Source organism: Crassostrea angulata, chromosome 7, assembly GCF_025612915.1.
Source record: "Crassostrea angulata isolate pt1a10 chromosome 7, ASM2561291v2, whole genome shotgun sequence".
NCBI lineage: Eukaryota > Metazoa > Mollusca > Bivalvia > Ostreida > Ostreidae > Magallana > Magallana angulata.
Window position 1 is genome coordinate 26,259,213 of NC_069117.1, and position 15,539 is coordinate 26,274,751.

At 35.7% G+C, this 15,539-nt stretch overlaps 1 protein-coding gene across 1 annotated transcript; it reads right to left on the reverse strand.

Moving 5' to 3' along the window:
- Positions 1 to 1,407: 1,407 nt before the first annotated feature.
- LOC128155960 (uncharacterized) lies at positions 1,408 to 11,940 on the reverse strand. The gene is made up of 2 exons (XM_052817887.1): positions 10,725 to 11,940; positions 1,408 to 5,849 (listed from the first exon to the last, which is right to left on the reverse strand). Exons 1-2 carry the CDS (start codon positions 11,938 to 11,940, stop codon positions 3,460 to 3,462), a joined length of 3,606 nt encoding a protein of 1,201 aa, XP_052673847.1. The 3' UTR covers positions 1,408 to 3,459.
- Between the last annotated feature and the right edge of the window lie 3,599 nt (positions 11,941 to 15,539).

Genomic DNA, 15,539 nt, shown 5'->3' on the forward strand with positions numbered 1-15,539 from the left:
AAACGAGCAAACTCTTGCTCACTGTGTAATTACATCCCAAATAACATTTTCACCGTGTAGAATCACACATAACTTAAGGGGGTCGTGATCGGTGTAACACGGGGGCCGTGATTTTGAAGCGGTGAAAGTAGGTCATCGAGTATTCAAAGACTTATTATGTTTAATCCAAATCGATTTTGATAACTAAAAGTATTACACGGAAGACAGTATTATTGATAAACTACCTCAAGTAACATGGGAGTTGAGTTATCTTTGGAAAAGCCCAAACACTTCGACAATATGCAGGTAGGGTAGGCGCAACGTATTACTTTCAGGGTATTTTATTCAAACTTTCGAATCCTACAGCAGAACTTACAATTTTTTCCGTCAAAAATCATTCCATGTGAATAGAAAATCTACATTTATAAAAGAAAACCATCTCACATGTATGAATTGAGGAGTATTTGATCGAAAACCCGATGTGGCGTAGGGGGCTGTGATCATGTGCCGAAGGGGGGGGGGGGGGGAAAGGCTGTGACTATATTTCATATTAACAAATTTTCCCAACAAAATACACATTTTAATATAGCGATGAACATATGGGTATTGAATTCTATATATATTCATCGTATTTCTACTCAAGTTTTTTTTAGAACCATTTCAACAAGAGCTTGGATTTTGGGTAGTTGGTGTCAAACAACAATGTGACGTAAGCCTGTCTATTTCATTGTAGGCCACCCAGCCATTGCTCTTTGAAATCAACAACATTTGTCTGGCTTTTGAGCCAAGACTATGCAATATTTCACTCGAAACCAGTGTCATTTTTAACTTGTTTTGACGCAAGAAATTGATTGTAACGTCACACTGAAAGTCCAAGGCCTTCTTTTTTTTAAAATCTTGATAAATTATTCAATATTCATTTCAATATAGGAACCATGATAAATGTAAATTTGAAGATGGGTGAATAAAGCGTGTAAACTGCTTATATGAGGTTAAATACTTAAAAATTAAAATATCAACAAATCTCATAGTTTCTTTCTAAAATATTGAAAACATTGAATATTTACCATAACATCGATTTATAACCCCTAAATATGATAAATATTTGGAAAAGGTTGATTTAAACTGGTTTATGCGTGTCAGAACCGCCACATAGTGTTATTTTTAGATCTTCAATGGCTTTATTTTTATAGAGTGGGTCTGAGCTCTATTTTTATCATAGTGTCACGTCTTACTTTTTGTCCTTAATAACGTGATCTGAATTCACTATAAATTTGGGGAAATTTAACTTTAATTTGAACACTCGCTTGCTGTGATGAACTAAATTTAACTCGCTGATGTAATTTCTTATTGGTGTCAGCTCTACTGACGTTGTTATATGTTGAACACAATCTGTCGTGGCTGCAATCCAAATAAGAAAAATGATGATAAAATATGAATACAAGTTTATTGAATGGAGCGTCGCATGGAAGTGCTATAAACAACAGTCACCAGTTACAAAAGTTTAAGTTCATTTACGTATAATATTTTAAAACTCTGGTGACCGTAACAGAGGTATAAACAAGATGTAATAAAAATATAACCTCTGTATTATTAATTAACAATATGAAAAATAATAAAATCCAATGTAAACAATATAAAGAATATAAACAAAGACTTAACGTCGAGGAAATTCGAACTAAAACTTGACAACGCGTATGTGGATTAGAACCAAAAGCGATTACAAAGATCTTAAACGATGAATGATTTGAGAGCCTTTATGGTATAATTTTATCTAATTTAACTGTCAATATTTACTGAGAACTTACAATTTGATCTAAACATGATTCCCGTATTTTGTTTCCCGAACTAACTTTAAATTACCTCCTTTTACTAAAGAGTCTCTTTAACTTAGAAATGGCGCTAAATTCAAATTCTAATTTACCACGCATCAATGCAACAAACAAAAGTATTTCATTTACTTGTCTATTCTACGACTATCAAATATAAAACTATTTACTAAAAAAAAATACATGTGTTAACGGCAAAACTTAGACGGATGAAAAAGCAATTATTCTGTCTCCTAGCCGATAGGTCAATAATGAATTATTTCATAAACGACAAAGCTCAAATTTAGAAACTTATTCCTTTAAAATCATAACTTATTTAAATACCAAAATTAAAAATAAACGTTTAAGAAAATTATTAATTTCTTAAAATCAAACTTTTATGAACTTTGAAACAATAGAAAATAAAATAGAGAGCAACATACCTGCAATCCAAATAAGAAAAATGATGATAAAATATGAATACAAGTTTATTGAATGGAGCGTCGCATGGAAGTGACCGAGTTAGGCCAAATTTCCAGCGACGTCCCCACGCGCTTGGATTGCAGGTCATTGACCAATCAAAATTCAGTATTAGATGATCGGAAATATCAAAAGTGTGAAAATTTACCATTTTAAGAAAAAAACCTATTAGTGATAAATCACGTGACCCGTACAGTTTATCCGTTTAATTGACATAACTCAGCGCAGCTGTACATAGCCGTGGGTCATTTGCAAAAAGAAAAAAAGTACAATAAAAATGAACTTGATTACGTAATTGATTAAGCCTATTTCGGACTAGGCCGGATATCAAAGACTGATAAGTAAACTATTTACACACAATACAATGGATGGTCCATTAAGTGGACATGCTAGGGATTACTCAATTTACACCTTCTTACATTTTGTAAAAAAAAAAACTATTTACCAAATAAACAACACAATGTCCAGAGGAATTGCTGTCATGTGTTTGAACATTTGACATTTGAATGAATAAAAGAGAAATTGACAATGAACTGTTAAAATTCAGTAAACAAGTTATCTAATTCTTTAAATATTGCATATTCGTTCATGTAGTGAAAAGTTAAAAATATAAAGATAATGATACAATTTCTAATGAATCTTTTCCGTTAAATCTATCTGTCCTTCCACAAATTCATTTAAAAATTAAATTTGTTGTTATGACTATTTTCCTCCCTACTTCAATTACTTTCGACCTCGAAAGCTCAAATTTAGAAAAAAAAATTGAGGGTGTAACCTTTGAGGACAAAAATCATGAAATAAAATATATACAGATGCTACAAAAGGAGACCAACAACAAAATATCAAAATTGAACATGAAAGGTATGAACATATCATTGATGAATATCCACTATAATAGAGGATATATCTTTTGAAACAATGAATCAATTATGTAGGTGGAGAAATTTGTCCACAAAACATAAAAAATTGATTATACAAAAAAAACTTATATATATATATATACATAAAAATACAACAATGGATGTCTTGTGATTCCAATGAAATAAAAAAAATAAACCTCATCAATTGTAGAGACAGCTGATTCCGAATATCAAAAATTCATTTCATAAAATATACAGATTGTTTGAAAAATTTTGTTGATAAATACTCTTAGGATGTGTGCTGCCATAAGTGAAATTGAAAAATTCTTAACTCAGAGATGGAAAACATAATTTTGATGGACCAAGAGAACATATGCACTGAAAGGTTGTTTCAAAATGTTTTTAAGTTTATGACCAATGTAACAGCTGATCTGAATAGACTTGGGAACAGAGATTGTTTTGTCAGTGCGCTTGTCTGTTACAATAAAGTTTGACCAATTTGCATATAATTTGGTATAGGGGAAATCCGAAATTGAAATAGTGCCAATATTTGGTTTTTGAATGTCATAATAAGAAGGACACAATGACAACTGCATGATTGGGACCAATACACATTGACCACCGGTTGTTAACTCTAGTGCCAAAAAAGTGTGTTTTCTAGATTTTCTGTGATAAAGCCAAGCAAATAGAATGACGACTAGAATAAATGATAAAGTTCCAATGATGATGTAAGCATGTAACAATGAAAATTCCTCCATTAACCAAGTTTGGGAATCTGAGGGTGCTGCAGTGGTTAAAGCTTTATAGATGAATGAAGGGACTTCCTGAGATTTGGCCATGTGAATATTTTGCATTAACATAAGTGCAATGTGCATTTTTCTAACCTTGAAGAACAACAAAATACAACATGCAAGTGCAATGGCAGCAATACTAATTGAAACAATTGTTAATATATCATTAGTACTAGGCCAAGGTGGGGTTAATTCAATCTGTCCATCTATCAGAGGTTCTGCTAGATGTTGAAAAATTTTCTTTTCTTTCTTAGTTGCTTCTACCATTTTCTTTAAATTAAGATGACTTTTCAGATCATTAGCCAAAAATTGATTGAAAGTATGATTGTACATCTGAAATTGAGGGATGGAAAAGGAAACTGGTTTTGAAAAAGTTGAATTTGCAGAGATATGAGATACTTGAGTGTCATCAAAGAATTCCTGCAATAAAGCCAAATTTACAGGATGAAGTGTTGAATATTGCTTTGATTGATTGTAACAATTGACTAATCTTGGGGCAAAATAAAGATTGCTTGTTGATAATGAGCACCTACAAGGAATATCTATAATGCAAAAATGACAACCTGGTAGAATTTTCTGTTCGGCTGGACAGTTTAGGGAAAGTTGAGAACTATGGTAAACTAAAACTGAAGTGGAGGTTATTTCAAGAATGTTAGTTTGGGGTTTGTAGTTTTGAAGATAACGAAAATTGCATAATTTGTGAACTACTTTAACATTGTGAGTGTACAGAGACAATACACAAGAGTTAGTAGTGAAGGGAGTTAATGCATAGTTAGTGTCGCAAACAACTGTGTCACCATGATTGCAGTTAATCAAATCTTTTGCTTTCAGTTGTACATAGTTATCATGATGTTGGGAGACTGCTAAATATTCCGGGATAGACAAAAGTTGGGTTGCTTGGCCTGAAGTGTTCGAAATAGGGACTGGCATAGAAATGACTTTAAACAATTTCATACTGGAAGGTTGAGATGAGATGGGGAATTTTAAAGTAATGTACAAATCTGATCGATGTCTGGCATACAAAAATTTGCCTTGTGCATAGAACAATGAGGGATCAGTGTGGACTAAATGAAACCCATGATATGATTTTCTTAACAAGCCAGTAATTTGATGAAGAGTATGACCAATGATAGATTTTGAAATCAAAAAGGGGGACAACTTGCCTTCAATAAGAGTTTGGACAGCTGAAACTAACCTATTCATTTTGTTTTTGTACACAGTTACCTTGTTGACTTGATTTAACAAAACTTCAGAAATATTTACAAAAGATGATTCTAACTCACTAAAATTAGCCAACTTTGTTGCTAAAAGTGAAATTGCAAAAGCATTGTTTTTGATACCATTCTTCAAATTGTTCATACGAGAATCAGTCAATTTCATGAAAGAAGATAAATGATCGCTGTGTTGTACCAATAAGTTTGCCATTTGATTAGTGTGCCTTGTCAACATATTAATGTGAGACGCAAGTATGTTTACATCGTCCATTGTGGCAGTTCCAAAAAAACTTTTTGACAACGAACCCACAAATGGTAACAGTGCCCTTGTCTGTCTCCTACGTGGAACTCTATTGAGGTCTACACTTGGAAGTAATACTTGAATAGATTTCATGGTTTCATTGAAATGAGTTGCTGCTTGCATATGTAGATTATGAACAAAATGACTCAAACTGTTTAAAGTAGAGCATCTTTGTTTATCTCCTGTACACTTTTCAACTTTTGGTATGGCAAACCTTTTTGGAAGGGGAATTCTGAATGTATGCATCCAATATTCTTGGGCTAGGATGATATTAGGTTCCTCCTTAAAGACAACACCGTAATTTATGCGTTGAATTAAACCGTTGCTTGTTTCAATTGGACTTGGGGATGCGGGGTGCAGGACTAGTATGGCCACCAATAGGAACATAAAGTTATGCAGGGTCCTCAATAATGGTCCTACAAAACACCAAATTAAAAAAAAAATAAGGTTGATGTTGGAAAAGAGAATTCGTCAACATTAGTTTGAGTCGTCACTCATACTAATTAGCACTAACTAACTGTAACATACCAAAGTACTTACAAATTTGGACTCTTTAAAATTCCCAACATCAAAAATTTAGATTTAAAGGGTAGAAGACAAATAAAAAATAATCTGATTGTGCACAGTATACCTGCATGAGTATACAAACTTATTGAGGACCTCAGACTCTATGTAGCTAAATTAGTGTTATACCTCAAAAGGTTTCTGCCCTAGAACAAACACACCTGCTGTATTTTGTAATAAATAAAGCAACATTTGTTTAGTTTTATTTTATTTGATTTGTTTTATATAAGTTTATTACACATTTATGTTTATTTTGGGGGGAAGGGGGTATTTGGGAGAGAATTTTTTTTTTTTTTTTTTTTTTTTTTAAGTTTTACGTTTAAAGCACGTTTTACGTCGCGTTCCGATTTTCGTGAACTTTCGATTAATTTCTTCTAGAACTTTACCATCAAAACAATGGTCTGGTTCCCAGGTTTTGGTTCCATCGTCCCATTCAACTCTAATTTCGCGTCGTCCATTTCTAAACCTGCCAGCCAAGAAACCTTTCAATTTCCATTGTTTGTTTGGATCATGTGGCGGGATTGCTGGCACAGGTTGATCTGGTTGCTGTGACCCATCATCTCTCAGTGGATCATCGGTATCTGTGTCATCAGCTGTCTGTTGCTGATCCTCAGGAGGTTGGTCCTGGTTGTCTGTCTGATCATCACGATGTTGGTCGGCGGCATTAGACTGATCATGGAGTTGTTGCTGTTGTTGTTGTTGTTGCTGTTGCTGTGGTGGTGGCCTATTGTCTTCATCTAAGTGTCCCCTGTGCTCTTCTGGATCATGGTAGAGTTTGAGATTGGTTGCGTTCATCATTGATTGATGAATTTTGTTGTCTGAACATCTCTGCAATTTATAGGTGAAGTTGGGACCCAGTCGAATGATTTCATAGGGACCATCTGCTTTATCATGAAGTTTGCTTGACAGACCTTTAGGAACTTTGTTGATTTTGATGAGGACTCTGTCTCCTAACTGAAAATCTGGAAGTTTCGTGTTGAGGTCGTGTCTTTCTTTGTTGCGAGCTTGATGCTTTTGGATGTTTGACTGGGCAATCTCATTGGTGACCTTCAGTTGTTGTAGTACCTCTTGAATATTCTCCTGGGCTTCTCTTGGTAGATTGTCTTTGGGCTGTAATGAGACATCAAAGGGTAGGCGCATCTCCTCTCCAAACACTAACTGGTAAGGGGAGTGTTCTGTCGAATGCATCGATGGAGACTTGCGGTAAGCCATTAACACTCCATGTAATGTTTTTGGCCATTCCTCTTGTGAAGTTCCTCCACAATAACTCCTGAGGGATGCGGCTATTGTACTATTTTGTCGTTCCACCAAGCCGTTTGTGTTGGGATGATAGGCCGAAGTATGGTGTTGTGTGATGTCAAATATCTCGCACAATGCATTGACCAACTTGGACATGAAGTTCCTTCCTCTGTCTGAGAACAGTACTCGAGGTGCACCATATCGACAAAATATTTGTTGGAATAGAATAGTTGCTGTTTCTTTTGCTGACTGGGTACGCAGTGGAAACGCTTCAATCCATCTGGTAAAGGAGTCAATACATACCAAGATGTACTCATAGCCTTCTGTAGTTTTGTACAAAGGTCCTAGGATATCAATGTGCCATCTGTCAAAACGTTTTGTGATTGGGAGTGCAGCCATGGGTGGCTTGGCAGGATTGTAGTCTTTCTTAGCATGTTGACATCTGTCACATGATTTGACGTAGTTTATGACATCCTGGTACATCCGTGGCCAGTAGTACTTCAATACCAATGCTGTACGTACCTTTTCGATACCAAGGTGTCCTCCGCCAGCTAGACTATCATGATATGCATGTAGAGCATTCTTCCGTAGTTCTCTGGGAAGTGCGATTTGTTTGATAAATTTGACTTCTTCTTCAAGGTCTACCTCTGGCAATTTTTTGACTCTGCGTTGATACCAATGATAGAGGATATCATCAACCAAAGAGAAATGTTTTGATTCCGCCACTGTGACATCGCGCAATCGAAGATCCTCTGGTAGTACGTTGTCCTTTAGGTATTTGTATATGTGTTGAAAATCTGGACACTCTTGTTGAAGCTGAGAAAGATTAGTGTGATCTACTCCTTGGGGTTCTGTGTCTATCTCATTGATACCTACCCAGTTGATTTCTTTGGGATCATTAGTGTACCCAAGATGAACTTGTATGTAGTATCGTTCTTCCTCATCAACATTGTCTGTCTCTTGTGCTGGTGTGACATACCTCTCTTCAACATCCAGTTCATTTTCTGTCTCAGGCTCAGTAGTAATGGGCTGACTGTCTAGAACACTGATCTTGTGAGTACTTACCTCTTCCTCTACATAAGGCCGTCTGCTCAAGGCATCTGCCACACAGTTGCTTTTACCTGGTCTGTGTATGATTTGGAAGCAGTACTCTTGTAACTTTAGCGCCCATCTTTCTAACCTACCTGTATGTTTGGCAGTTTGAAGCCAAACTAAAGCCTTGTGGTCGGTCACCACCGTGAACTTACTGTGAACTACATATGGTCTGTAAGCTTCAATACCTGACAATACAGCAAGACATTCCTTTTCGGTTGTATTGAACTTTTTCTGATCTGGGGTGAGAGATTTTCCTCCATATGCAATGACATACTCCTTGTTGTCATCGTCTAACTGACCTAATACATACCCAATTGCTGTGTCCGAAGCATCACATGTTAGGATAAATGGTCTGTCTGGATCAGGGTATGCTAAGACAGGAGCAGTCAAGAGTTTGTTTTTCAGTTTGTCGAACGCCTCTTGACATGATTCTGTCCATTCGATCTTTTTGTCTTTGGACAACATCGCGTTTAATGGTGTGGCAATTTTCGCAAAATTATGAATAAAGCGGCGGTAATAATTTGCCATACCGAGGAAACTGCGTACTTGTTTTTGAGTTTTTGGAACTGGAAATTCACTCATGGCCTTTGTCTTTTCTGGATCTACTTGAATTCCATTCTTAGAGATAATATGGCCTAAAAATTTGAGCTTTTTGACAGCAAAATGACATTTAGCTGGTTGCAATTTCAAATTAGCCTCTTTAAGTCTATCGAAAACTTGACCTAAATGTTTCAGATGTTCATCAAAGGATTTTGAAAAGATCAAAATGTCATCAACATAGACCAGAACAGATTTCCAGTTTAAACCTCGCAGAACGTTGGACATTAGGGTTTGAAATGAGATGGGGGAGTTTTGCAACCCAAATGGCATTCGCTTCCATTCATACACTCCGCTTTGAGTAATGAATGCAGCTTTCTGTCTGCTACCCTCATCAAGTTCCATTTGCCAAAAACCTGACATCAAATCTAAATTAGTGAAATATGCGGCTTTGGCTTCCCCTATTGTGTCAAAAACGCTTTCAATGTGGGGCAATGGAAACGACATTGGAACTGTTATTTTGTTTAAGGCTCTGTAGTCACATGCAAACCGATAGGTGTTATTTTTCTTTTTGACCAAAACTACAGGTGAATGCCACTCTGAATTTGACGGTTGTATAATGTCATTTTCTAACATTTCTTGAAGTTGCTTGTCTATTTCGCGAGTAGCTTGTGGAGATGTTCTGTAGAATGGGAGTCTGACCGGTCTGGACCCAGATTGAATTTCAATGTGATGTTTGTGTAACCCTGTTTTGCCTAACTCTGTCAAATCTTTAGCAAAGTTATCTCTATGTTCATGCAAAAATTTTAACAGTTCCTGTTTTTGAGATGGATCTAAATCAGCATTTTCAAGATTGAATTGAATTTGAGCATGATTTTCAATGTCTGGGGAGATTTGATTTATTGTTGGACCTTTGGGTTTGTTTTGATTTTGACAGTCAAATGGAAAAATTTGTTTTTCGTCAATTTCCATAGCATGGGCAACAATAAAATTGTGGGGCAAGTACACATCGTGAAAATTTGGGTTCATTATTCTGAACACAGCGTGACTACCTTTGATTTTCACCAAACATTTTGCAGCATTTAACCCTTTTGAGAATAGATTTTCATGGGGTTCAAGTAGCACTTCAACATTGTGTTTTTGTCTTGAAATTCTGATTTCAACATTCATTTCTGATCTCTGGGGAACCATGATGGGCTTTGATAATCTTCCCAAACCTGCGTTAGTACTGATTGTGCATACATTTGGGGAACCATTGTCATCTGGTATGTGCATTGTGTTAGTACCAGAAAAGGTTAGTGTAGTGTTAGTAGCACATAAAAAATCTACACCTAATATGAATGAGTGATGTAAACCATCTACAACATGCACACAGAATGAGTATTGAGCACCATTGATTGTAAATTCTAAGTCTAATTTGCCAAGAACTTCTAATCTTCTACCACTAGCACCTACTACATTTGGGAAATTTGGCGTTTGCAATTTTGAGCCATTGAATGCAGTTTTCTCAAAGAATTGTTTGCTAATGATAGTTACTGCAGCACCAGAATCTACAAGAGCACTAGTCTTTTGACCCAAAACATTAACCAGAATTGTATTTTTTGACATGTGGGCAACCAGATTGATTTCAGGACATTTGTCATTGTGCCCATCTTTAGACGATCTAAAGACAGGCGCGATTTCCTATGCTGAATTTGTTTGCTTTAACCAATTTTGAATATCAGTCTGAGTGACTTTACCCGTTTTCAAATCATTAGTTAACCTACGACAGCACATCCATAAGTGGTTTGGTCTGTTACAATTTAAACAAATTTGGTTTCTGGCTCTACAATTGTAAAAAGAATCACAAGACTCACCACATCTTTGACATTTGCCCGAGGACTGCCGCGTCTGCTGCTGACCATTGGGTATGGGTCGGGGCATCTGCTGGTACTGGGCCGGGTGCTGTGGCTGATTCGACTGCATCGCTTGAAACGGGGCGGGTTGGTGATACTGGGTCATCGGCTGATATTGCGTAGGTGGAAACTGTGCCTGATACTGAGGTGGCTGCGGCTGCTGGTACCTAGGGTTTTGACGGTATTGTCTCTGATTGGGCCTAGGTCTGTTGTTATGGAAACTTTGACTGTTCACCATATTCACCATGTTCATATTGGTTGTTTCCATATTCTGTATCCTATCTTCAAGGGAATTTACTGCCGTGCACAGCGATGCGTTGGTGGCACTCTGGATGGCATTGGTGTCTGGTTCCAGACTCTGTGCAAGCTCTGCTAACAGAGCCTGAGTACGGAGGTCCTCCATTGTTGTTGGGTTGTGGCGAATAAGATCTTTCCGGATGTTTTGCTTGAATCCGCCCATGAGTCTTCCCATTAATTTTTGTGAATCAACTTTCAAATCTGTTGCTTTTTCCGATACACGCTGGATGAACTCTTCCACAGATTCGTTTTCTCCTTGTATGAATTTCAAAAGATCGAACGCATGATGTGACACAGGTTTGAATCGATTAATGAAGGCTGTGTGTATGGCTGTTAATGATGATTTCACCGTGGTATCTAGTGCGTTGAACCATGTTTCCGCAGTTCCAAGGAAGAAAAAGGGGAGGTATAGGATGGCTTTCTGCTCCGTCAGTCCTTGGAGGTTAACAAGAGCCATAAATTTAACCCACCATTGTACCGCGGAGGTCTTCCCATCGAACTTCTCGAGTCGCACACTTAACCGGTCCGGAGTGGTTGATGGTGGCGTGTTGTAGGACATGGGGGGCGGTGTTGTCAATGGCTGAACATGTACATCTTGCTGAACTTGTTGCTCTCTCTCCATGTTCCTTATTCTTTCTCGGAGTCCTTGCATTTCGTCCTCCTGGTCCACTTGTCGTGTCCTTTCCTGCTCTATCCTCGCTCGTAATGCTATGATTTCCTCTTCTTTTTGCTGAAGTAGTTCTTGTCTTATGCTTGGGGGTGATGATGTGTCCTCCTGATTGCTATTTGACGGAGTTCCGGTATGAGGCATATTCAATACAAATGATGGTAAGATGTCTAAACTATCACTTCCTTTAGAACGCAAAAAGTACTTTGACATAAAGGATCCTTTGGATTCCCACCAATTGTCACGTCTTACTTTTTGTCCTTAATAACGTGATCTGAATTCACTATAAATTTGGGGAAATTTAACTTTAATTTGAACACTCGCTTGCTGTGATGAACTAAATTTAACTCGCTGATGTAATTTCTTATTGGTGTCAGCTCTACTGACGTTGTTATATGTTGAACACAATCTGTCGTGGCTGCAATCCAAATAAGAAAAATGATGATAAAATATGAATACAAGTTTATTGAATGGAGCGTCGCATGGAAGTGCTATAAACAACAGTCACCAGTTACAAAAGTTTAAGTTCATTTACGTATAATATTTTAAAACTCTGGTGACCGTAACAGAGGTATAAACAAGATGTAATAAAAATATAACCTCTGTATTATTAATTAACAATATGAAAAATAATAAAATCCAATGTAAACAATATAAAGAATATAAACAAAGACTTAACGTCGAGGAAATTCGAACTAAAACTTGACAACGCGATTGACATAACAAATCATCAAATCATAACAACAAATTTAATTTTTAAATGAATTTGTGGAAGGACAATAGTCTACATATAAGGTTTAAATGAAATCAAACCGATTTCAATCAACGAAAACATGGAGAGATGACCCACTATACTTTAAAAATGTCACTTTGTATCGCAACAATTGAACGTTGTAGAAAAATAATACATCAAGTCCGTAAATTTGTGGACGAAGTGGCATAAAGCATTTAAACAAATGAGTTTATTGTGACTGTAATGGCTCAGTGGATAGAGCAACAGACATCAAAACTGAATATAGTTAGAAATTGTCCTTTCGTAAACTTGTATTATAACATTATCAAGGTTTTTTAGTTAGAAAGAAATTAATTTGAAATTGTATTTTATGACTAAACCAAATGAGCATTTGCACTATGTTGTTCCCCCATCTTCTTTATATTTCATAAAAATCAATCCACATATAAATTATAGAAACTACCCTTGCTGCTTTGTGTATAAAATATCGACAAAGGTAGAATTGTTGTATTAATGGAATCATTTGAAAATTAAAAAGAAACTGCATGCATGCTATTAATAAAAAGGAATTCCTTTGAACGTTGTATTTTTTTAAAATAAGAATTGTCATGAATTGTCATGAAGGTAAATGTATAACGTATCAGTAAATGTAAGGACAGTAATCTAGATTTCGTGAGTGCGCTTAAATTATATTCAATGGATATTCCGAGAACAATAAAAACATTACAGATCCTGATATATATATATATGTGTGTTTTTAATCGAGGATCCAAAATGAAATAATTCCAACATATTTTAATCGAGAACAACTGCATTTATAATTAAGAATAGGTTGAATGTAAAACTGGAAAAATAGCATGATGTGTTCATGAGACGGAAAAAACAGCGTATTGTCTCTATGGACAATACGCCTATGCGAGACAGGTCTTGTGCTTTCGACAAAGGTAAATTTAACGATGAATTCAACTATCCTTGTTTTTATCAACGTGCAATAGCAAAAACTTTGACAGAAAACTTCATTATTGCATGTAGCACATACATGTATATTTATATGCATGTAGTTACAATTTGTTTACTTGTTATTAAAAGACACAGCTTTACAGTTAATTCACAGGGTTCGTTTTTGATATTTCTAAAATTGGGTTAAATCAGAACAGTGAATAGAGAAAGCATATATCTGTCTTAATTCGGTCGATGCAGGTTTCAAAGGTGAACAAACAAACAATCCTAGTATTTCAATATATGCCCCATTACCCTCCACTGTGCCTAAATGTGCTACTGAAACGATGTTATTTTCAATCTATTTTCAGAAGGTTAATGATGTTTAATTTTTAATTTAACCTTTTATCTTGTTCGCAAGATATTCCGGAAAGTATAAACTCGGCACGTTCGGACGTTGCACATGGTGTTTGTAAAAACTATAGTAATGCCGTAGCGTAACGTTGCTGTGACACTTAATCGTCATTTTTCAAAGCGTTTTAAGAAAATATATATTATATTTTCTTACACTGAAAATAGTTATGATAGATAATATACTTTGATAAAGAAAATATTCTAAGTTGCTGACATGGATTTTTGTTATAAAAAAGAGTCACAGCCCCCCTTCGCCACATGATCCAGCCCGCCACATTGGGTTTTCGATCAAATATTCCTCAATTCATACATGCCAGATGGTTTTCTTTTATAAATTTAGATTTTCTATTCACATGGAATGATTTTAGACGAAAGTTCTGCAGTAGGATTCGAAATTTTTAATAAAACACCCTGAAAATAATACGTTGCGCCTACCCCACCTGCATATTTTCCAAAGATAACTCAACTCCCTTGTTACTAGAGGTAATTTATCAATAATCACTGTCTTCCGCGCGATACTTTTGGTAATCAAAATCGATTTTTATTAAACATAATAAGTCTTTGAATACTTGATGACCTACTTTCACCGCTTCAAAATCACGGCCCCCGCTTTACACCAATCACGACCCCTTAAGTTATGTGTGATTCTACACGGTGAAAATGTTATATGGGATGTAATAATAAGTACAGTGATAAATGTACATATCTATATGTATTTTAAAAATTCTGTTTTGACCGTTAAGAACAGTATATGGCCCAGTATCAAGGTTTGTCAAGGTCAAACATAACATGTACCCACTGTAGGAGGAGAGATTGTATCCATATACATGCATTATACAGGTACAGTCTGTTCACATTAATTCATTATAGTGTAGGCCAAAGCAAAATTTGTCGCGGTCTGGTTTTTTTTTAATTTTTAATTTAATAGATATTGTATGGAAATACAGATTATTATATTTTTATACTCGTAGTTTTTCTTTATACCTCGCGTTGTTCCCGGTAAGTGAGGCAACGGATATACTTTGCATGTTTTATAATAGATTCTCACGATATTATTTTTATATCCACTAAGAAGCAAACTTCAAACTTAATCACTTACGATACATACTAGGTAGTTATTTTATAGAACCTGGAAGTAAGAGAGGTTACAGATAAGACGTACGTAGAGGGGTAGTGTAGCATTTTACAATAAAAAATAAAATGTGAAGAACAAAAATTCTAAAAAATAAAAAAAATAAAAAAAAAATAACGGCTACGCAATTCAATAACCATGTAGAAGTTATCCTCCAGAAAGATGTGGATACGCTATGGAAAATCAAGGGACCCTCATATGGTTTCAAACGTTAAATAATTTCCAAACTCTTTCACACAGGTTCTGTGATATTCGGTAGGTAATAAGAGATTCGTCGACAAAAGGCGAAATGGAAATTACATATATACCTACTCTACGCTATACCTTAGTGAATTGCCTTCGTTTGTCGTGCATGCGCATTTTCATCTCGCAACTACATGTAACTGATACTGTGGGTCGTTTTTAAAATAACTTCGTATTACGAATTCTCAAGATTTTTAAAAAAAACATTAACACAAAAAAATCACAGGCATTCGACCACAAGAATTTGTGAATTTATGCGACATGCAATGGTCAAATATCTGTAGGCTGGACCTCGACGTTTAAATATATTTACAATATAATCTATACGAAAGAATAAGAGTTTTTGAAAGT

Coding starts and splice junctions, on each gene's coding strand:
- LOC128155960 (XM_052817887.1), bottom strand. CDS start 11,940: ATGTCAAAGTACTTTTTGCGTTCTAAAGGAAGTGATAGTTTAGACATC. Junction 5,850..10,724: donor GGGCAAATGTCAAAGATGTG/GTGAGTCTTGTG, acceptor GGTGTTTTGTAG/GACCATTATTGAGGACCCTG.